This window comes from Citrus clementina, unplaced genomic scaffold (genome assembly GCF_000493195.1).
Source record: "Citrus clementina cultivar Clemenules unplaced genomic scaffold, Citrus_clementina_v1.0 scaffold_8, whole genome shotgun sequence".
In the NCBI taxonomy this organism is placed as follows: Eukaryota; Viridiplantae; Streptophyta; class Magnoliopsida; order Sapindales; family Rutaceae; genus Citrus; species Citrus x clementina.
Genome location: NW_006262022.1, coordinates 2,452,553 through 2,477,280, shown reverse-complemented (window position 1 = coordinate 2,477,280; position 24,728 = coordinate 2,452,553). Strand labels below are relative to the sequence as shown.

The 24,728-nt window shown below is 33.9% G+C and overlaps 3 protein-coding genes across 4 annotated transcripts; all 3 read left to right on the top strand.

Annotated features, from left to right (window-relative positions):
* The first annotated feature begins 6,701 nt into the window (after positions 1-6,701).
* Positions 6,702-8,276, top strand: LOC18035592 (F-box/kelch-repeat protein At3g06240). The gene has a single exon (XM_024179277.1). The coding sequence runs from the start codon at positions 6,823-6,825 to the stop codon at positions 8,161-8,163; it is 1,341 nt and encodes a 446-aa protein (XP_024035045.1). The 5' UTR covers positions 6,702-6,822; the 3' UTR covers positions 8,164-8,276.
* A 2,815-nt stretch (positions 8,277-11,091) lies between these two features.
* On the top strand, positions 11,092-14,778 carry LOC18034987 (protein RTF1 homolog). Of its 2 annotated transcripts, none has more exons than XM_024179106.1 (2): positions 11,092-11,289; positions 12,452-14,778. In XM_024179106.1, the coding sequence occupies exon 2, from the start codon at positions 12,492-12,494 to the stop codon at positions 14,421-14,423; it is 1,932 nt and encodes a 643-aa protein (XP_024034874.1). In that variant the 5' UTR covers positions 11,092-11,289; positions 12,452-12,491; the 3' UTR covers positions 14,424-14,778. The 2 variants fall into 2 exon arrangements, with proteins under 2 accessions (XP_024034874.1, XP_006422902.1); XM_006422839.2 differs by having other exon boundaries at positions 12,447-14,777.
* Positions 14,779-18,754: 3,976 nt separating this feature from the next.
* Positions 18,755-20,943, top strand: LOC18035517 (F-box/kelch-repeat protein At3g23880). The gene is made up of 2 exons (XM_006422838.2): positions 18,755-20,303; positions 20,602-20,943. Exon 1 carries the CDS (start codon positions 18,920-18,922, stop codon positions 20,240-20,242), a length of 1,323 nt encoding a protein of 440 aa, XP_006422901.1. The 5' UTR covers positions 18,755-18,919; the 3' UTR covers positions 20,243-20,303; positions 20,602-20,943.
* Positions 20,944-24,728: the final 3,785 nt, after the last annotated feature.

The window sequence follows — 24,728 nt, the reverse complement described above, 5'->3', positions numbered from 1 at the left end:
TTCATGAATGCCTTTTTTTTTTCTTTTATGAATCATCATTCTTGCTATTAGAACATTCAATGCAAGCTATAAGTTACAGAATCTATTATAATTTTTTTATTAATGTGATTTGTGAGATGTAATTGAAGCTCATTGGTGAAAATTGGGGTGTTGATCTGTGTACCAATGAAGAATGTACAATTTTGGTTTTGTATCTTCCATGAGCCTGAGATGATGAATTGATCAAGTAAATAAAAATTTAGGATTTATAATAAACGGGTGTGTAAAGTATTTTTATTTTTAAGTTAAAGTAATTACGTCTTTTTTAATAATCTCATTAAAGTTTATTTTATAATAAAATATATTTTAAAATAAAAAAGTGTTCAAAGTATCTCTTAGAGCACAAATAGCCCCGTCCGTCCATAAAACTTCAATAGTCAAAATTTGTTGACTTTTTTTATTTCCTTAAAAATCAAATCAAAATTATTGACCTTTTCAAAATAATTTCTTATTAATCAAACATGTAAGTCTAAAGAATTTGGCTGCTCAAGTCACACTCAAAAGAATATTTCATCAATCAGCGAAAATATTCTTTCATCAAACTTGTTGTAAATAATCAATAATTTTTTTTTGTTTTTCTTGAATTTCATGAATCCTAAATTAAACTCGCTGCATAAAGAAGGGAACGGAGAACAATTCCCAAATAAAATCAGAAATCAAGAATTTGATAAAATTTTATGGAAAATTTTTGGCAAAGAGTTTAAGAAATTTTGTTGAAAAAAGGAACCAAAAAGAGTGAAAAAAAGGTTTCTTCAAGAGTTCTGGTGTGGTCGTAATTATCTTAGCAGATCACGTTTCTCTTTGCTGCTGCCATTGCTATTTTTCTGAGATGGCGAGTATAGTGTTCTTGATTCTCTCAGTTGTTGAATTCAAGTAGTATTTGTTCTTGTAGGATCAAATAATTTTTGTTCTAGGTGAACGTTTACAACTAGATAGAGATTGATTAAAAGTTTGGGTTGTCAAAATGACTGCCACAGTAATAAAATTGTGAAAAAATTAGGAAATATTTTATTAAGATTTAAGAGAGAATATGATCACATGAAGTTATAAACCACGACTAAATAACTAATTTTTCCTTGGACATAAATTTACTTTTGAATGAAAAGCTATAATCAACCTACCCTACAACCAAGATTCCAGCTGAAAAATGCCTTGAAATATCTCAAGGGACTTTGCCAAATGCCAGAAATTCACGCGGGCGCGCAACGCAACGTCACCTCACAGCAACTTTGTTTTCAAAATGCTTCAATAAAAGCACGACACATGTGAAAAATCTCTTGTTTTACAAGTTGAACTGAATCGCAGATTCTGTCGAAGCCAAGAAACAGCAGCATCGATCGGCAAAAGATCTTGTGGATGCAAATACGTGTCATGTCAGACTACATATGTGAGGAAGTTGTAGTTCAGATCCTCCTAACACTGTCCTCAAAATCGCTTATAGACTTCAAGCTCGTCTGCAGATTATGTTACTCCCCTATCCTTAAATACACCCTGTTTAGCATCAAGAACGCTGACCGTTCTAAGCTAATTTTAAGGCACTATGATACACCAAATCACGAAGGAAGATTCACATTACACTAAAATGGTCAGTTGTTTAGTCCATTTAAAGGGCTATTTTGTGATAATTGGTCTGCGTTGCGGTTAATTGTGTTTGCCTGGACGTACTATAGGTGGCACAAATAGTCTAGTTATATGGAACCCTTCTTTAGAATCTCGCGTTGGAATAGAATTCCTTTTGAATTCGTTCTGCGTAGCCACACAGAACCCTTTTGCGGAAATGGGTTTTGATCCTGTGAGTATCGACCATAAGGTGGCTGGTGGCGACAATTGTGTATTGGGGTGCATGATCAACCACTTGCTTTAATGCAATATTACACAGAGTGGCAAAATAGCCCGATCTATGATGGCTGTATTACTTAGATGACGAATGAGTATGGTGTAGCAGAGTCCTGGACGAAGCAATTCAAAATTGATCTAAGATTAGGCTTAGGGAAGACGATGGGGCTTAGGAAAAACGAAGAAGTTCTCCTAGTGACAAGACATAATGGGGAGCTGGTTGCAGTTGATACTGTGAATTGGAATATCCACAGACTTGGAATTAACAGTGATGCCTGGACTTTTGCATGGATACATACATGAAGAGTCTAGTTTTGATGAAAAGAGTACGTCGGGTTTTTGGGATGCCAAGGCATTCCATTGCAACTTGTTCTGATGTGGCTCACTGTGGCGAGACAAGAGGAGTTCAGACAACTGATCATAAGAAAGGCATGACTTTTGATCTCACTTATATATCCTTCTCTATTAATTGCTCAATTTATCCCTATTTCCTATATCTTCTTTATTTTGACGCAGCAATGAACATATATATTGTAATATAGAACAATTTACTCTGATTTGTGGCTCGCTTGGCAGGATATATTTATCATTAATTATATGCGTCTGAGTTGTGACAATGGCCTAATGTTGCTTTATTATTACCTGTATTGTAATATTGAACAATTGCCTCAGTGTTATATCAATTATCAGGCTTTCGGCTAGCATTGGTAAAGAGGAAGCACAAAATTATGGAGATGTATGTAACATTAGACTTATCTGTTTTGTTATTTTTAGTGCATGGAGTATCATAATCAAACTCATGGAGGATTACAACAAGTTCTGTAAGGGACAATTACTCAGCTTGTATGGTGGATTTGGCTTGAGTTACCTCAGCCAGTATTTGTATATGAATTAAACATGTTTTGGTGCGGCTTATATGAAATTTGAATGAATTTTCTTTTAAAAAAGCATTGTCCGGAGAGATGGATTTGTTTTCACCCAAAGTTATGAGAATTTTATTGTGATCTAGAAAGTTTCATTGATCTAATTTTTTATTTGAGTAAATACCCAAATGTAATTCATTGTGATTAGTGTTAAAAATCATATGTTTACTAAGGGGTGAAAATATTATTTTTTTACTTATATTATAATTTACATATGTAATTATGTAAAATATTATGAAAATATTTGATTTTATGTATTTTTGCGTATTTATTAGGTAAAATATTAATTTTACAAAATTCAAGACTTCAAATAGATAAACGGATGTTAAGCTTGGATTTTGGAGGTTCAAAAAAGTTAAGTCATTGTCGAGGAGGATCTGCGCCCTTTGTTATGAAATTATAAGTTTTTACCATGATAGGTGTGATAAATTGTTAGAAAAGTAATTTTTTTTTTTAATGTTAGGTGTAGTAATTGTTAGTGGAATAAGTTGAGTGTGTTTGAGTGGATTAAATTAGGTTTATTTTTGGTTAGTGAAACAAATGTATGGTTATGAAATAATTGACTTTAGTTATGTGTGTGGTGTGATAATGCGGTTGAGGAAATTTCAGTGTCAATCGTGAATGATAAGAAGAGAAAACAAGAAATCGGAAAAAGGAAGAAAGTCTCTAATGCTTTGGGAGCACTTTACAAAAATAATTGTTAATGGAGAACAAAATTCAAAGTGCATGCATTGTAGTGCAATTTTAAAAGCAAGATACCAATCAGGGACTTCAACTTCGAATAGACACGTGGAATTTTGTTTAAGAAGCGTCAACCGAAAATAGATGAAGCACTTCAAAGAAGTCTCAAAGTCATTAAAAGAGAGGATGGAACTTGTGGCATTAGTTATGGCAGTTTTGATCAAAACGTTTTACATAGTTTGATAGCAAGAATAGTTATAATGCATGAGCTTCCACTTAGATTTGTGGAATAAATAGGCTTTCGAGAAATGATGGCACATGCTAACCATGTAGTAAATCCAATGAGCAAAAACACTTTGAAGAGCGAGATCTTGAAGTTATATCAAATCAAGAAGGTTAAGACTTTGCATTTATTGAAGAAAAATCATGATAGAGTGGCCATTACTACATATTTATGGACAGCTAGTAATCAGAAAAAAGGATATATGGTTATGACATCCCATTTCATTGACAACTACTAGAAATTGCATAGTCGAATCTTAAGGTAATTTGTCTATAATTTTTTATTATCTTAATTTCTCTTTTAAGTTTTTTATCACTTATATTATATTTGTTTTCAAGTTTAAATTGTTATAACATTTTAAGTTTGTGTATTTTATTCCAACACTTGAATATTTGATAGGTTTATCTATGTTCTAAGCCCCCATACTGTTGATGCCCTTTCTAATGAGTTAGTATAATGTCTATTGGATTGGAATGTGGATAGAAAGTTATCCTCGGTGATATTGGAGAATTGTACCACTAATGACGCGATGGTGGAGAAATTGTTGTTAAGGTTTGATATTGATACCTTAATTTCTAGTGGTAAATTTTTTCATATGAGATGTACTGCTCATATATTATACTTGGTTGTGCGAGATGGGTTGAAAGTTATAGAAAATGGGGTTGGAAAGATTAGAGAGAGTGTGAGTTACTCGTATAGAAGTGTTTTTTCTTGAAACTTTTGAGCTAGCTACTAGACAATCACAAATTAATTGTAAAAAAAATTGAAATTAGATTGTCTTACTCGTTAGAACTCTACTTATGCCATGCTTAAAGTAGCATTGATGTATAAAAGTAATTTTTCTTGGTTGCAACAACGTGAGCCTCAATATAAGAGCTTGCCAAGTGATGAGGAGTGAGATTTGGTAGTCATAATAGTGGAGTATTTGAAATCATTTTACATGTTAACGGAGATGTTTTTGGGTACAAAATATTCAACTACTAATTTGTTCTTTCCGTTGATATGTAAAATAAAATTGTTAGTTAATAGGTGGTGCACTACTAAAAACCTTGCTATTAAGATTATGGCTGATAAAATGGCTAACAAATTTAATAAATATGGGAATGACATTAATTCAATGTTAGTTGTATCTATTGTACTTGACCCAAGATATAAGATGATGTTAATTGATTTTTATTTCCTAAAGATATATAATGATACAGTAGATAAGCATATTGAGAGTGCACATTAGCTTTGTCATGATTTAGTGAAAGAATATGAATCGAAAGAAACGGTTGTGAGTGGTGAGCAGAATTCTAGATCGGAAATTTCTCATTTTGAATCTTGTTCGAATTCAAATAAATATTGGGATGTAGATGAGTTTGAAACATTTCGAAGCCAAAATAAGTGTGCTAAGGTAACTAAGTCGGAGTTGGATAAGTATTTAGATGAGGAATTGTTGGATGTCACTCCAGACTTTGATATTTTATAGCCTTTTGAAAGAGGCACACGAGCCAATATCCTATTTTGGCTGAATTAACTAAGGATATCTTAGCCATTCTTATATCCATTGTTGCCTCTTAGTCAACTTTTAGTACCATTGGCAAATGTTTGAGTTTGCATCGTAGTAAACTTCTTCCTGCCACTCTGGAAGCATTAATGTGTGCTCAGAATTGGATTTGGGCTTCTACTTCTCAAGGTATAAAGTTATTTGAATTATATTTTAGTAGTATTTGTTTGATTAAAATGCTTTGAATCTTAATGTGTTATTTTTATTGTTAGGTGGAGTTCTGGAAGATGAGATTTTTATTGGGGAAGAGGTAATTTCTAATGATGATGATGGGCCACAAGCGTCTAGCAGCATGACATGAACTCTTTTTTTTAATTAAACATCAACTTGTTATTTACTTATTTTACATGAGAGTATTTTGAGACTCTTTTATGAACTATTTTTTGAGTTGTTGATCATTTTAGGATTTTCATATGTTGTATTGGTAATTGGTATCGTAATTATAAACTTATGATATGTTGGATGTTATTTAGATGTATTTGGTGATTATTGTGTTGTTGAATTTAATTTTTTTTATATAAATTGAATGAATTTAGATTAGAAATTGGATGAATTTATATAATAGAAAGGATATTGAAATAATTTTTATTTATTATTTGTATAAAATTTGTATTGTTAGTATGTTAAAGGTTTGGCATTTGATTATTTTCTTTTTTAAAGCTTGAGATTTATCAAACCTTGTAGTATGACACAGAAGAAACGTGCATGCATGTTGCATGTTGACGATACATAAGTGTGTTCAATTGTAGATATTTGGGTGAGAGAAATGAAAGAATAAAAATGAAAGAAGAACACATGCAGGCTTTGAAGCCTATATAAAAAATCCGAGCTCGAGGCTTGACCCGGCCCACACGTGGAAAAGTCGGGCTTAAATCCCGATCCAGGCAGCCATTTCACTCATCCATGCCGGTCCCGGACAACACCAAACTTGGACTGAACCCAGGATTTTACCAAGCCTAATTGAGAGAAAAACAATAATACACATCGGAAAAAAAAATAAAAAGATAATGCATTGAAATGAAAGGGAATAATTGAATAAATTAAAGGCATTTTACAAGCCTCTATTTGTGCGTTACTGTAAGGCGCAACAAATATGTGCTTTGGATTTGGATGCATGCTTTGTCCTGTTTGTAGTAGTGGTCGGCCGGTAGCCTGGTAGTAGGAGAAGTGGTGGACCTCACCGTTACAGTAATGTAACGGTAGTTACTTCGGAACGACTCACGGCAACAGAGGCCCGTTACATTATTGTATAACGTTAATAAGTTGTCCGTAAATTCGTGAATTATCCACGTGAGGCGTCAGAGTCCCATTACTAATAGCTGAGCTGACAACCGATTGATAGACGAAGACTAAAGCCACTTGCTTACTTGGCATATGATTGTCAAGTTTGAAGTTACAAGATTGTGTGCAATGCGTTTCATAAAGCGAACAGCAAGAAGCACAAGCAGAAGCGAAAAAGAAAAAAAGAAAGGCAAAAGCAGAAGCAAGAGAGCCAGGAGAAGAAGAAGAAAATGTCAGATTACTTACCTGACCAAGTACTGGCTGAAATCTTCTTCAGGCTGCCAGCAAAAACAGTTTTAGATTGCAGGTGCGTATGTAAATCATGGTGCTCTGTAATCACCAACCCCAATTTTATTTCTGAATACAACAAGCTCTCTTTCAAGAACACAAACAATGTCACTAGGTTCCTTGTAAGCTACTACGACATGGATGAACAGAGAGAAATTTTCACATTACACCATGGCGATTACTCGATTAGTGACCATTATCATGAGGAATTAGAATTGCCATTTGATCATGGACTCTCCAGATACATGATTATTGGTTTTTGTTGTGGGTTAGTGTGTTTGCTTGAGATTTCTAAAGCTGAAAGGCTGCCGCAATCTTTACTTATTTGGAACCCTTCTGTTGGTTATTCTTTTAAAACGTTTCCAATTCATTCCCCTGTGGCCAAAATTGACCAACAATCTTTTGGGTACGGGCAATATGGCCCTTCTATTCAATTTTCTCAAGGAAAAATTCTTGTTTCCATTTTCGGATTCGGGTATGTCCCCAAGACTAATGACTATAAGGTTGTGAGAATTGTGTATCATTTGGAGACTTCTTGTGTAGTTTCTAAAAGGGTTGTAGAAATTATTGATGTTTTAACTCTAAGTACAGGAGAGTGGGAGAACATCACTGAGGCTGCACCGCCTTTTTTGATTAAAAGAAATTCAGTGCATGCCTCTGTAAATGGAGCTGTGCATTGGATTGGATATTATGAAGGGAGTGATGAGAGATCAGTTTCTCAATTGGTTGTGGCCGTGTTTGATATGTATGGTGAGGTATTTAAGGAATTTAATTTGCCAAACGGTGTGATGAGCGATACAGTTAAATTCGGAGAAAGGGAAGTGCAAAAGATCTCTGTTGCGGTAATCAAACAATCGCTTGCTTTGCTGCATTATCATTCACATGCTAGAGATGAGGCTTTTCTTAGTTGTAGCATTTGGTTGATGAATGAGTATGGTTCAATTGAGTCTTGGACAAAGCTGTATAATGTTACAATACATTCAGGTGTAGGCAAGATACTAGGAAATTGGAGAAAGGGGGAACTTCTAGTCGGGACAGTATACAATTGGGCATTGCTTTCATTTCATCCCAGGTATCGAACAGCCAGGAGACTAACAGTTCGCGGTGAGCCATGGTGCTACTATGGGGATGCTTACATGGAGTGTCTTGTTATATGTAAGAAAATTGATGGGGTTTCGACAATGTCTACTTCTTCTGATGAAACTACCACCGGACAAGAACTTGAAACTGAATCAAGCTCATACAAGATAACTGATAAGGGCAAAGAAATCTTGGAAGAATAAGAAGACCAGGCGAGACAACTTGATCTCATTTATGTTTCGCTAATTTTCGAAATATATTTTGGCAATAGCATTGGCACCAAGTGAGACAATTATCTGTAGAGGTGCTTCTGTTAATCTGATTGTATGTCATATCTCTAAAAGATTGAATCTTTTTGTGTCAGGTTTGTGGCTGGAGAATTCGGTGATGAGCTAAGTGCAAGCACAGAATGATGAAAATGGATGTAACATTTGGTTGATGAATGAGAAAGGTAGAATAATCTATTATTTTCTTCTTTGTTTTGTGTGTATATACTGTATAATTATGATCCTGAAATAGATTTGTGTTCGACTTAATTTGGAAGATGTATCTAGCTTGTTTGACGCCTTCTGCAGTCTTTTAAACAATCTACATTCTCTTTATTGTGCTATATTATCCTCGATCACCTGTTCTTCCTTTTTATGTCGTTGAGGTTTGAGCTAAAACTTAGTTGCATAAACCTTTCTTGGAAAGGTCTGCCTTCTTTGCCTTCCCCTCATGACTAAATTCCTGGACAAGTCCTAAAATTAGATTATGGCTTTAGTCTTAAAATTTTGACACATGCAGGAGTAAAATACAGCATAATTTATTCATCATTACATAGAATTTAATTAAGATACTGCATGAGTACGATCTCTTTAATTCTCACGCGAGAATTGAAGGATTTTTATTTTGATTGAGTCAGTTCCAAGAATTTTTTTTGGCCTAGCTTACTTTCTTTTATTTTATCTTTTTTTTTTAATCTTATATCAATAAGATATTAATGTTAGAAACAAACATGCAACTTTATAAGTACAATATAATTGTAAATTACAAACAATATCTGATTAGGAACAAAGACTTTGAACAACGATTATTTCCCAAGAAATAATGGGAAATAACACCCACATGAGTCAAGCTAAAAATGAGATAGCCTCTGTGCTTATGCTCTGAATATATATATAATCTTTCAAGCCTTACTACTCTTTTCCGAGTAGGACAAATACTTTTTTTTTTAATTTTTCCAATTTTATAGGTATATTTTTAAGTAATAATTTCTCATTCACTGGATCATCATTTTGAACATACAAATATATGATTTTGAAATACTCACGGAAGAGTATCCGAATCACCTTGATCTCTTTTACTGACACCTAATGGATCCCGCTCAAAATAGCCACTTGAGCGCTATTTTTCCAACAATTAATAACTCAATCAACATGCACGCAGCCGCCATATCGTGCTAGCGCTATTTAAATTGAGAAAAGTAAAATTGCTTTGTTCTGGGCTCGATCTTTTGAGGGTTTTCTAGCAAGTTGACATATAATAAAAATTTGCACTGGTAAATGTAAGTATGTAACCTTCCGCCCTTACTCAAACTCGTAGTCACCCTAATTGACAAGGTGATAAAAATGCGACCAATTTATTTCAGATCAAATCTTCAGCGGGATTATCACCTCTAGCTATTGTGTTCCTATATGGACAAAAACAAAGATAATACTTGTGTTTTACAATGAATTTGAATAGATTACGGTGAATTGATGACGATGATGATAATTAATAACATCACAACTTTCATTTATAATTGAGCACTACTATTTAAACAGTAAGAAGACTGAAATATGACTGTGTTTGGTGCATGAAATTATAGTGTATTAAAATACTGTTCACATTAGTTTAATACCAATATCATGTTTGGTAAAATTTTACAAGAGATTAAGGGGTATACTAATGCGGCAGTTTGCCGCATTAGCTTTTGTGCTTTTGCATTTACTGCTTCTTCTTTTTTTAAAAAATAATAATAAATAATATAACTTTTTAATATAATATAATATAAATTTTTATTTTCTTTTATTTTTATATCATAATTATTAATATAAATGAATAATTTATTATTCATATTTTAATTTTTATTATATTAAAAATATTACTAAATAATGTATTATTTAATTATATAATAATTAATATATCAAATTGATTAATAAGTACTTAAATAATATATAAAAATAAGAATCTAGCTTGATATTACGTTATTTAATTATATTATAGTAATTAATATATAAAAATTTAATATAACTAATAAAAATATTTATATATGAAAAAATTTAAATAATATTAATTTAAAATAAATGTTATGTTGTTGATTATAAGGCTATAAGCTTCAATCTTTATGAAAAAAAATATTTTTTAATATTTATACTAAAAATAATGTTAAATTTCTAAAATTTAAGACTTCTATATTTTATATTTTTCTAAGTACTAATAAATTTTATTTTCTAAATACATAATTTAAGTTAATCACAAAAAAATTAATACAGTACAGTGTAGCACCAAATATTGTATAATATTATTATAATACAATGTTAATGCAATACAATATAATACAACACACAAGCATTAAAATAATACAATACAGCGTAATACAATACATTGTGTCAAACGCACCCTATGGGTACTGTCCATACTACCACTGTTCATACTATAATAATGTTGTTTCTATCTTCTTACTATCTTGTTACTATTGACACAACATTTTCCTAATTTTCTATCTTAAGAGTAAAATAGTACACAAAATCTAACTTATATGTATTGCTTCGTGTTACCGAAATACTAATAGTTAATGTGAACTCGGTTAAAAAATAGGTTGAGTAGGGATTTGAACAGAGGTGGACATGTACGCTCAGGCTGGCCTAAGTCTCGAGGGTAGGCAAATCCCCATCAATTTCTGGCCCAATCAAGTTGAGCATGGGCCCAAAATTTGAAATTTGTTTAGACGGGGTCTAGGGTCAGAATCAAAGCCCAGATCTGGGGTTGTTCTTGGGCCCCGAACACCACCCGTGTCGCTATCTTAAGAATTTTTTTATATTGATTTTCAAAACAATATATATATATATGAAAGGAAAATTTTAACTAAAGCTAAATCCAATCCAAATTTCAAATAATTCCGGTTGCATGCATTCTCAATTAAAAAAATAGAAAAATCCCGTTGCTGCTCTCGCTCTCTCTTTGCTCACGGCGTCCCCCAGCCACTGAACCACCATTTAGCACCTTGCTCTCTGAGGCTCCATCCTTGTTAAGCTTCACGATTTGAGATCGATGGATTGTCTATTCAATTGATCTAGGGTTTCAAGGTGAATTTTTCTTCTTTCATCTTAGTTACCCAACAATTTTTAATTATTTTCCATCGTTTTTTTTTTAATGATTGTTTCAAGTCTTGCAAATGTTCATACATTTTTATCAGTTATCATAACCTAAATTACTAGAAATTTTGTTCCCGCTTAGTTCGCTGTTAATTCGATTTTTAATTTTTGGTAAAAAAAATCTAATTTTTATTAAGGTTTTAATTAGGTTTTAATCTCAATGAAATTTTTATGTTATTCATGATAGTGAATGATAATATAAGAAACTGATAAGTTGAACATTGATTTATCCAGCTGAAGATTTAATCTTTAATTCATATTTGTAACCCCAGAGGTCTGGATACTGGAATCATAGAGGAATAAATGGTGATTTTTTATTTATTTCCCACATTAGACCTAATTCTAGTACGCATGTGGCATCTCTTTTAATGTGTACAGTTTTATGCGATTATAAAGTTTGTTTTCGGCTTTAATTGGTTGGATATTATCGTTTTAGAACTTAGGAATTGTATGAGATGTAAACACGTGGATTCATCATGTCGTTTTGTGTTTAATCTCTTGGTTGAATTAATGTGGTGTTTTGTCAGTAGTAGATGACTGCCTTAAGGAGGCAGTGTCAACAAATGTGTGTCCGATAATCGGACATTCTAGGAAGTTGTTATTGGACTTGGGAACCGCCACTTGGGCATTAATGATGGCTTTGATGATTGCCATATTGGGATATATACCTCCAACTTTGGTTTTTGATGGGAATATACTTCGTTTGGCTTGTGCGTCTTCCCTTCTCCTCTCCCCTTTCTCATCTCTGTAGCTGCTTTTCTCTGGGGATCCTGGCTGATTTATTAGCTTGCTTATCTTGCATCATATCTCTTTTATGTACTGTACGTTGGGATTCTACAATGAATATGTAGGTTGAGAAGTATAGGGAGTGGCATGGCGTCTATGCACCTAGATTTTCATTTTCTAAAATACGAATAGATTGAATTTTAAGATATATAATGTTGGTGAAAGCTTAATTTTTTTCACAAAGCTTAATTTTTTTCCCCTCCTTTGTGTTTTTTTGTTTCATTTGATGATCTCAAGTGCATATTCATCTTTGATTTGGGATTGGCCATTGAAGCTGTTGATTAATTGTTATTTTTATTCAGGATAGAGTACATATTACCACAGCGCAAAGGCTGCACAAGTGGACTATGGCAGACTTAGAAAATCTACTCCTGGAGGCAGCCGGAAGAACCAATTCCGCTGGAAGAAACCGGCACTCTGCATCTTCCTCTAAAAGGCGACGTGAGGGTTCCTACTCTGGAAGTGACTCAAGGGATGATGATTCTGATGATAATCGTGGGTATGGTAGCAGGAAACCCTCTGGATCTCAAGTTCCTTTGAAGAAGAGGCTGGATCCTGCTGAAAGAGACGATGACCAGGGTAGCCAGGAAGAAGGTGATTATGATGGTGGTGCTTCAGAACATGAAGGTGATAGCAGCAATGAGTCTGATGATGACAACCATGGACAGATGACTGAACTTGAAAGAGAGATGATGATATTCGAACGAGATGATAAGAAAGTTGATAAGAACTTAAGGGACAAGTTTAGATCAAGGCGGGAGGAGAGGTCCACCCGATCTACAAAAGAGACTCCACCTCTTCCATCATCTCGTAGTGCACGTCTTGCAGCTAGATCTGCTGACAGGGCAGCTGCCAAGGATGATGCATTGAATGAGCTAAGAGCAAAACGGTTGAAACAGCAGGACCCGGAGGCTCACCGTAGATTGAGGGATGCATCTAGAGGTGGTTCTGGCAGCAGGGTTCTTTCACCAGTCAAGCGAAAAGCATTTACTCCTGCAGGTCTGAGTAGCTCCAGTCAGAGTGAGAGTGAAAGTAGGTCTCATAGTGACGATGAAGGGTCAACTGGGGATGGTGGGATGGCTGACAGTGACGATGACGGGGCACCTGGCTCAGGCAGACCAACTTATGATGACATAAAGGAAATTACCATCAGGAGGTCAAAACTTGCTAAATGGTTCATGGAGCCATTCTTTGAAGAGTTGATTGTGGGTTGCTTTGTGAGGGTTGGAATTGGGAGGTCAAAGAATGGCCCTATCTACAGGCTTTGCATGGTCCGAAATGTTGATGCCACAGAGCCAGACCGGTCATACAAACTAGAGAACAGGACAACATGTAAGTATCTGAATGTCACTTGGGGCAATGAAAGCTCAGCTGCCAGGTGGCAGATGGCTATGGTTTCAGACTCCCCACCACTTGAGGAGGAGTTTAAGCAATGGCTTAGAGAGGTGGAGCGAAATGGTGGCCGGATGCCAAGCAAACAGGATGTGTTGGAGAAAAAGGAGTCGATACAAAAAATCAACACTTTTGTCTATTCGGCAGCCACTGTAAAGCAGATGTTGCAAGAAAAAAAATCTGCCTCATCAAGGCCATTAAATGTCGCTGCTGAGAAGGACCGGCTGAGGAGGGAGTTGGAAGTTGCACAAAGTAGGCATGATGATGTAGATATGGAGAGGATCAAGAAAAGACTGCAGGAACTCGAGGCATCCCGGGATTCAAAGGTAAAAGATGCCAAAGCTATTAGACTTGCTGAGATGAACAGAAAGAACAGAGTTGAGAACTTCAAAAATGCCTCAGAACTGAAACGAGTAAATACAAGCTTGAAAGCAGGGGAGGCTGGATATGATCCATTTTCAAGGAGGTGGACTAGGTCAAGGAATTACTATATCTCTAAGCCTGGTGAAGAGGTGACTGCTGAGGCAAATGGTGATAAGAATGGTGTACCAGGAGGTGCAAATGGGGAGGAGGGTGCTACAGGAGAGGTTGGCATGGCAGCCACAGAGGCGGCCTTGGAAGCTGCAGCTGGTGCAGGGAAGTTGGTTGACACAAATGCTCCTCTTGATCTAGGAACAGAATCAAATATGTTGCATGATTTTGAGCTTGATATTTCCTTGAATGCACTTAAGAAGTTTGGTGGACCTCAGGGGGTGCTGGCAGGATTCATGGCAAGGAAGCAGAGGATAGAAGCAACCGTTGGATGCCAAGTCCCGGAGAATGATGGGAGGAGGCATGCTTTGACCTTGACAGTTGGTGATTATAAGAGAAGAAGAGGGCTACTCTGAAATCTGTTGTGGCAATCAAGCCATATTTGAACAGATAACCTTTGGACTGAAAAAGTTTACAAAGAAACTTATAAAGAAGTGACTGGAAGTGAAGGTGTAGCTTTTGTTCTGTTTATTGATCCAAGCAAAATGAAAGTGAAGGACATGTTTTTTTGTTTTTCTTCTTTTTTCCCTTTTTTGAGAGCGAGTGATGGACATCTTAATATCAGTTTTATACTTCTATATCATCATAAGCAAGTTTTAGTTGTCTTTTTTTTTTTTTTACCCCCTCTCTCTGTTTGTATGACTATACCATGGCAGCAATGATCTATAGAAGAATATTTTACAATGAAATCCATTTGGGCTTTGCAGTATATGTGAATAAGTTTCTGGTGATGACAAGTTTAAGAAGTAAAGCACTCCTAATTGCCTATTTCTACTATATGAATTTTTTATGGTTTAGCAATCAAGAATGCCACCCACTCGCTTCTGTCTATGCACACGTGACGCTCATGATCTCCCAATTCCAATCTCACCTCCTCGTCATTCCCTCGCATCTTGAAAATGCATTTCTATTTGCTCCAAGGAATTAACTGAAATTTTACAAATTTATGCCCCACTATAACCCATTTAATTTTGATGATTTATTCATTATGATCCTCGACATTGGCCCGCTTACTTTTATTGATTTTATCATTTTGTCTATTTAATTTTTTTAGTTTCTATATTATGATCTTCATCAAACTAAAAATTAATCTAGTGATTCATTTAATAAATTAATTACAGGTAAAAATTTATTTAATTTTTATATTTTTTATGTTAATATTTGTTTAGTCTCTTTAGTTTTTAAAATATCTCAAAAAATTTATGCCGTTAAATTATTAACACCCTTGTCGTTATTTTTTATTCTTTTTACTTACTTTTTCAACGTTTTCCTCTTGCAATAATATTTCTTCTTTCTACATTAATAAAAAATTAAATCATCAATATAACCTCAAAAAATAAAATATAAACAAAAAAGAATATACATTAATTTTTTGTGAACATAGATATACATATATTCTTTTTGTTTTTAAATTACCTCAGAATATATATTAGTTGATCAATTATTATCTATTCAATTTTCTCAAGGGGAAGTTATTGTTTCCATTTTCGGATTTGGGTATGTCCCCGATTGGCCAATACTAATGACTGTAAGATTGTGAGAATTGTGTATCGATTGGAGAGTACTTTTTCTAAATGGGCTGTCGATGTTCTTGCTCTTAAGTAAAGGAGATTGGGTGAGCATTACGGAGTCTGCGCCGCCTTATGTTATCAAAGAAAATAAAATTTTGTTGTGATCTACGATTAAAAAAATGAGAGAAATTATTCACCGTCCACATATTTATTTTATCTTTTTAAAAATACATAAATATTTTTTTTTTGTGTGCCACCTGAAATTTATTTTTTATTGCACTTACCCACTTCCGTCTAACTGTTGTTAGAAAGTTACTGACGTCAGAGAGATAAAATGAATATTTCATTCTAATACCTAAAATTATGTTATATTATTTTTTTTAAAGAAAGAGTAAAACAATGTCATTTAACGTGATTTGAAAATTAAAAAGAAAAAGAAAAAAAATTGATGTTGTTTAACTCAATTGAAAGAGAAAAAATAAATACAAATTTTCTAAATCTAGTAAGTAACAAACACTATTTTTCTCCAAAAAAATTAATACAAATTTTTTAAATTTAACAAGCAACAAACACTATTTTTTTTCTAATTTCTAGCATATGCCTTTGCGTTTAACTCGATTGCTTGAAAATTTTTAAATTCAGTCAATTTATCTCTAATTTTTATTTATTTTGAGTTAAATTATAATTTTAAAGGATAAAATATCATTTTATTAATCTTCTGTTAAATTTATTAACGAAGATCAAATGAAAGTAGATGAATACAATAAAAATAAATTTAAGGTGACGTGTTGAAAAAAAAAATTGTATATATTTTTTTAAATAAAATAAATAAGTTGACCGTGGATAGTTTAAAATAAAGAAAGAAAGAAAACATGCGCGACGTCAATTATTGACAATTGCTGCAAGTTGCAAGCAGGAGAGTATGAATGGGGAGAGAAAAAAGCTGTCCGTAGACCGTAATTTCATTCGTTACGTCTTTAACCACGTGACGCGCCAGACAGAATCATTACTGATTGGTTACCAAGAGCAGAACAGACAACTAGGTTGACTTGAGCTATTTGGTTTCTCCACGTATAATTGGAAGTGACAGGCTTAGAGCTTAGAAGCTAGATCTAGATTTGAAAAAAAAAAAAATAAATTATTTATCCCTCAAAATCTTGAAATTGCATAATTATTTCCAAAAAGACAAAAATTTATGTGATTAATCCGAATTTATAGTGAGATGTCGTAAATTAGGGGTAGGGCAACGTAATTACAAATTTTGAATTTTTTAAATCGTTAAGAAGTTGTTGACTGATTAAACTAACCAGTATGCACAGTAACCAACTGCTACACAAAACATGGAACACAGTTGAATCTGAGGGAGTCATCTCCACTTCTTCTCATCGGCATAGTAAAGCCGGTCATATTTTCTCTCTATTTATTTCCATTTTCTTCTTATCTATAAAAGGATATATACAAAGACAAAGCTGCAATCATTGCAAGAAGACAGCCAGTATGAACTTGTTTCCTAAATCTGGAAAAATAATTACAAATAGATATTGAACTTAGAATCAGTTGCTGCAGGAATAGAAAAGAAATCTTTTGTTTCCAAACACATACATAATTAGAAATTAAAAAAAAAAAAAAAACACACACACACACACAGACAAAATATTTTTTTCCCTCTCCCATGCTGGGTTACAGTTTATATAGAGAAGAACAAAGGCAAGCAACAAAGAAAAAAAGCAGTTCCCAAGAAATTCTATACAGACAAAAAAAAAAAAAAAGAGCATTTATGCTAGTGAGCAAAACCCTTATGAAGTTTTTTGAACTCCAACTCAAGCGTTGAAGAGTTGTAATTTCTCACAAACTCAACAACCCTATTCCTCTCTCATAGTTAAAGTGCTGCAATAGTTATTAAAGACTGAAAAAAATTCATATCTTGAGTCTTTTTTGCTGAAAAAAAAAATCACATCTTTTTTAACAAAAAAAAGTGCTTTTGAACAAGTCTCGTCATGCATGAAATAAAAACACCTCACTCTTCAAAAGAAAACATAAACCATCATTAACTGACAAGAAAATAGAAGAGAGATCCAACATACCCACCAAATCTTTCTGTCTCAAGTTGCAGTTGCAAAAGCACTGAAGTCAGAATAACAAGGAAACACCATGTTTGTTAAATCTATATCTATGTAGGCATTTGCCTTTTTTCTCCCACGCTTCAATTATCTGAAGAGGAAGCGTCATGTTAATTTCAGAAAACAAACTGACAAGGTCATCTTGGTTTTTAAAAGCAAACACTGCTCTTCACTTCATTTGTAAAGTAACTATTCAGTTTTTTATATAATCATTGAACAAAGAAACCCAATCTACTTTCAATTAAAAAAAATCTGAGGGGGTCATCTCTACTTCTTCTCATCGGCAATGATTGCAACGATTCCACTACTCATATGCATTTGGTGCCAAAAAACAACAAATGCTCTGCAACTCTGCAATGCAAGCCAAGAAGCATTGTCAAGTCTGCAACTCTGCATTGCTGCAAGTATTATCAGTTATTGTACTGTGCAGTGAGGGCATTATTGTACTTTCATCAACAGGGCAAACGGCACTTTAACACTAATACACTATCAGGGGTGCTATGTGTCAATATATGCATACATTCTCTCTAAGTGTAGCAAGAGTAAACCTCAGGGGAGGTATCCAAAAATTACCCTACCCATAATTTATGCTTTTTGGTTCTCTCACAATAAATTAAAAAAAAAAATAGAAAAAATATGTTCCGATTATGTTAAATCATTTTTGTATAATTTCAAAATTTTCTCAATATCTTAAAGTCGACATGACCTTAAAATTAAATTCATTTTCAGTTACACACAAATCATTATCGTACACAGATTAATAGCTATTATTGAGATATATCAATACAAAATCAAATCAACTCTAGTAATAGAGAAGAACTTAAAATAACAATATCTCTAATAGAATTTAAATATATTATGTACACATCCGGTGAGTGTCTCCTTTGAAAACATGTCGAGTACACCTACTTTCATTTCCATATGTCAGCAGTGTTTTGATAGTTTATTAGGATTTGCATCTAAATTGATTTAAACGTCACAAAAACCCAAAAGAAAAAAAAAATTAAGAAGTGGATAACTGTACAGGATATTTAAGCAGTAGATGACTGTACAGAATATTTAAGTAACCTCATAAGAAAACTTGGCATAATCTTGCGACGCTTGACAAAGTCACCTATTGCAAGTCTTTGCACCTTGCGTAGCTCAGTTTCAACTAAAAGTCACAGTGTTCAATAAAATCAAGAAGCAGCAGAAGCAGAAGAAGGGAATTAAGAAAAGAAAATGTCAGATTGCTTACCAGCGGATGTTCTTGCCGACATCTTCTTCAGACTGCCCGCCAAAACGGTGTTAGATTGCAGGTGCGTATGCAAATTTTGGCGCTCTGTGATCAGCAACTCTAGTTTCCTTTGTGATTACAACCGCCTCTCCTTCAATAACAAATATAACACCCGCTTAATTCTAAGTCGCTATGATGATACTCGTAAAAGAGAAGAAATTATGACATTACACGATGATGATGAGTCATTTGCTGAGCATTTTGAAGAATTTGAATTCCCATTTGATCACGGGCTTTCCAATTATTTGCTTATTGGTTTTAGTTGTGGGTTAGTGTGTTTTCTTGAGAGTTCCAAGGCTGAAAATTTGCCGGAATCAATACTTATTTGGAACCCTTCTGTTGGGTACTCTTTCAAAACATTCCCAATTGAGCCCCCAGTGAGTAAAATTTATCGACCTTACTCTGCTAACGGTCCTTATGTTAGGTCTTCGGAGGGGAAACCTATTGTCTCTTGCTTTGCATTTGGGTTTGATCCTAGGAGTTTTGACTATAAGGTTGTGAGAATTGTGTATGATTGTTTAGATTCTAAAAGGGTTATCGAAATTGTTGATGTTTTTGCTCTGAGCACAGGGGAGTGGCACAACATTACTGCTTCTGCGCCGCCTTATGTCATCAAAGAAAGTTCTGCGACTGCCTATGTGAATGGAGCAATTCATTGGATTGGATATTATGATGCAAGTCATGTGGAGAGATTAGTTTCGCGATTGATTATTGCGGTGTTTGACTTGCATGATGAGGTGTTTAAGGAGATTAAATTGCCGAGTGAGATGATGAAAGAAGCTATTGGAGTTGGACATGATGACAGGCAGAAGATTTCGATTGGAGTGGTCAGGAACTCACTTGCTTTACTGCATTATCATTCAAATTCGAGGAATGATATGAGTATTTTCTATGGATGTACTGTATGGGTGATGAATGAGTACGGTGCAATGGAGTCTTGGGCAAGGCTTTTTAATATTCATTTCGTTGCAGGTGTGGGGAAGATATTAGGGATTAGGAGAAATGGGGATATCCTTGTAGTGGCAGCGCAAAACTGGGAGTTGTGTTCCGTGAATCTTGGCAGTCGCCCAGCCGAGAATCTGAACTTTATTGGCCATCGTCCAACCAAGAATCTGAACATTCATGGTGCTCATTCGTCTTTTTACACAGAAACTTTCATGGAGTGTCTAGTTATATACAAGAAAGTTAATGGGGTTCCAACAATGTCTACAAATTCTGCCGCAACTACTTCCACACAGGCACTTTGCGTTGGGACAAGCAGAGGGTAACTGGAAAGGGGAAAGAAGAAGAAGACAAGGCAAGGTGGTTCATTTCTTATTGTACAGAAAGGTAAGACAACTTGATCTCACTTATGCTTCATTTAGTTGTCAAGTTATTGCCATTCTTCTCAAATCCCCTGTTTTGACAAAACAACGAGTGTATATATATGTAGTGAATAATTGCGTCCGCTATGTGGTTTGTTTAAGAGGATGAACGAATCGTTATAGGTTCCATATATGTTAGAAATGACATCAGTTATGAGTGATACAATTATTTTCATCATTGCTCTTTTTGTTTTCGACTGATTGTTTTATTGACCTGAATATATGTCTATATCTTTTAAGGATTGATTCTTTTTTGATCCCAGGGTGGTGGCTAGAATCAATGATCGGCAAATGACAAGCACAAACCGGTGATGATTTATGCAAAGTACTAGAATAATCTATTTTCCCTGTTCTTTTATCCGTATATTTTGTTTATAGATTTGTGTTGAACTAATTGGATGAGGCCTTGTTTACTCTTCAAGTAGTCAGATTTGGCTCTGATCAATGGTATTTATGTGTATATTCAATTAATACTATCGTTGTGAAGTACTGTACTCGTTTGATATTTTCCAACTGATGACGTGCTATGTCCTACATTTTTCTATGTTCTTGTATTATTTTGAAAATGTAGGACATGTGACAATGATAGAACATTATTAAATTAATTTGTGTGTAGAGTTAATGAGTTATGCATACAACTTAAAAAACTTAGTGTAATAATTTTGTTTGATCTTGTTGTCCTTTTCTATGCTTCATTAGGATACATTTGTGCTAGACTTGGACTATTGACTCTCTCTGGCCATTTGTAGATAGATATATAGTATTGTAGCGTGACTCGTGCTTGCGTGAAAATATCTGTATTTTAAAAGTTGTTCAAACATGATTGAAAGATTAAAAAAATGTGAACTCTAATTCAATAAAATAAAATAAAAAAAATACAGTAGAGTTCGTGTTTTTCTTTTTTCTTTTACCTCCATTCATAATTTAAAATCGGGTAAAAGCTGGTTTAATCCTTATATTTTTAGATTAGTGTCTGTTTAGTCCCTACATTTTTTAAAATACCTCAAAGTATCCCTACCATTAAATTATTGACATCCTTACAATTACCTTTTGTTCATTTTAACTTATTTTTATAATATTACCCTATTACAATAAAGTTCTTTTTTTAGACATTATTAAAAAGAAAAATTAAATTACCAATTTAAGACCAAAAATTAATATTAATATATATATATATATATATATATTAATTTTTGTGGAACACTCTGCTGAGAAGTTAAAATATTAATTTTTCTAAAAAAAATTGATAATTTAATTTTTTACAACATTAATTTTTTTGCACACACATGAGGTTCCACAAAAATTAATATATATCTTTTTTGCTTTTATTTTATTTTTGGGTTTAATTTGATAATCCAATTTTTTTATTAATATCCAAAAAAGAAACATTACCGTAAGAGTGTAATATTGTAAAAGCATGTTAAAAAGAATAAAAAATAATGGCATAAGTATCAATATTTAATAGTAAGGACGTTTTGAGATATTTTTAAAAAATATAAGGATTAAACGAACACTAAACTCATAATATAGGGATTAAACAAGTTTTTACTCTTTAAAATCGCTCAAACTGGCTTTGAAGAAAGCGGACGTTTTGGTCCTAATAAACTGCATTAAGGAGCTGTAATGGCTGTCTTAAATGCTATAATTAAAAGCTTGTAATTGTTATAATTAATTCTAAGGTCATATTGAAATTTAAAATTAGAATTAACTCTTGTCTGTTACAATTCTTTGATTTTAATCCAAAGCAGTATAAGAGCCAAAAAAACTATTAGAAATTTCTTTGCTTTTAATTCAAAGTAGTATAAGAGCCAAAAAAAAATATTTCTTTACTTTAAATCAAAGCAGTATAAGTGCCAAAAAATTAACAAAAATTGTACAAACACAGCTAAGGTGGGCTTGACACAATTTAGGCCAACATTCATGTACGCATGATGTGAATGCACACAAGTCAAAATTAATCAGGCTAAGATTTGCATCCCCCAATATGGACACAAGCAGGAGAGAGTCTCTTGACTACCTATATGCATATGAATATTTATACATAAACCTTTTACGCTTAACTTTTTTTCTCATGTGGAATAAGTAAATTTTTCTTCAATTTTTTTCCAACTCTATGGTATATTTTGAGTAATAATTTCTCATTTATCCAAGTGAGCATGCGAATCCTTTCACTTACACCAAATGGATCTCACTCATGCCCTATTTTTCCATCGATTACTTCCAAGATTATAAAAGAAATCGTTCACACTTCCTCGTTAGTTCTCTCGCATTTAACAATGAAACTAATTGCATACAATAGATAATATTTACCAATGTTTCTTATTTAAAAAATGACTTATTACGTTGTTGACAGTGATATAATTTTTTTTATTTTATTGTAAGTGATATTATAACAACCTAGTCTCCTTTGTACTTATATGAACCATTTCAAAGCCCAATCCTTTTTTATTCCCTATAAAAGAAAAAAAATTATCAACTAAATCAATTGATACCCACAATTTCAAATTTTTTTTTCCTGGAACCATTCTATGTAAATATTTAACCTTAACTACGAAAATAGTTGGAATATACAATTATATACAGTATCCTTTCCTTTTTTTTCTGAAAAGTTAGCAAATGCTAACCTTTAAAAATGATTTCAAAATAAAACGGTAACATAATAAGGACAAAAAACGGCGCCGTTTTACCCACCGTTTGCCGTCCTACTTCTGTTTTATCATTGCGGAATAATACTCGTATATTATACTTAATTTTGACCCGAAAAAAGGATAAGGACGCTTACCTGTAAAGCAGAACCTGACAACAGAGTTGACTGACGAAGACTTGGGCAAATTATGATCGGTTTACAAACAAACAAGTGACTCTATTTTTTTTTTTTAAAAAAAAAATCCCTTACAGTTTGAAAATTACAAAAATATCCTAAGTACAGTAGCGGTCAGCACTCACAAACTGACCGTCCGAATTTTACGACCAAGAAGACGTAATTACCCCTGTATATTGGAGTCCGGAAGACCAAACAATTTCTTCACGGGTAATTTTTAGGGACCTCCCCTGAGGTTTAGTGTATTAACAGTCGGATGGAAAGTATTCATGTAATTACAGGGACCTCCCCTGACGTTAATATAAAAATACGTATAACGATATTATGAAGGGTAAATACGTAAAAATAAAAGTGAGAACGTGTTTAACACGTTCTCAAAGAATCCCAATACAAATTTTAAAATAAATTACAAAACAAACCCCAAGCCGCATCTCATTATCCGAATCTAAAAAATTCACGGCTCTCTCTCCGTTGCAGTAACCAAAATCAACTGTTGTTGCTGCCGCCTCTTGGCTCTGTCTCGGCCGGTAGTGGTACTACTACTTCGTCTCTGCTCTGGTTCCGCCATGGTAGATCGACTGCAGTTGCTGCGTCTCTGTTGAGAAGGGCTTGGCGACCAGAGGCGGCGAGTGAATCGCCGAGTGGAGTGAAGACTAGGAGAAAGAAGACAAGGAGTAAGCCGAAGACTATGGCGGAGATGATGTCTAGAAGTTTCCATTGTTGAGCTTTGCGTTTTGATATGGGTAAATTCAGGTGACCCATGCTGCAGGTGAAGGATCCAATTAACTTAAATACTTAATTGCATTTTCGATAAACTACTCAAGCATCAAAGCCCAAAGGAGCCGGTTTATTGGTTTTGAGGAGATGATGATGAATTGATGATGGGACTTGGGTAGTGGAAATCTGGAATTGATTTGAGTGAGTATTGAGTGGATGAGTTCGGTGGAGTAAAGGCCAGGTATCAAGGACATGGCACATAGGAAATGTGATTCAGGATTGTGATAAAGGATGAATGAGAAATTGAGAAGAGAGGACAAAATGAGAAGATCTCAAAGAACTAGCATCAACCATTCAAATTGTCTAACAGTGATAGAAAAATACCTCCTACAAAATATATATAAGTTGTCATGTGTCTATACAGGACCATAGAACAATGATAGTCATGACAATAGCACCAAATCACATCATTTTAGTAGGGTCCCCACCTGAGTTGTCTCTAAAATACCTCTCTATAAGTTGCCAAAATCATAATTAAAGAAAGGGGACCACAAAGAAAACTGCATGCACCATTTTCAGTGAAATCATGTGCTCCTTAGTCCATTGGCTCATTCAAAATGGGTCAATTATAATTAAAGTACATTGCCAACACATATTATCCCCAAAGGACAACTCTCCAACCTAAGCATGCTAAAAGGCCTCCACAAAAGGGGCCAAATTACTCAAGAACCCTACATGAAGAGGGAAATCATTAATAGTGGTCGTCATGTGTCCAAAAGGAAATAAAGATGCCCTTAGAGGTACTCCATTTTAAAAGATTAGGTTGGTTTCACTAAGAAGACAAGTGAATTC

Coding starts and splice junctions, on each gene's coding strand:
- LOC18034987 (XM_024179106.1), top strand. CDS start 12,492: ATGGCAGACTTAGAAAATCTACTCCTGGAGGCAGCCGGAAGAACCAAT.
- LOC18035592 (XM_024179277.1), top strand. CDS start 6,823: ATGTCAGATTACTTACCTGACCAAGTACTGGCTGAAATCTTCTTCAGG.
- LOC18035517 (XM_006422838.2), top strand. CDS start 18,920: ATGTCAGATTGCTTACCAGCGGATGTTCTTGCCGACATCTTCTTCAGA.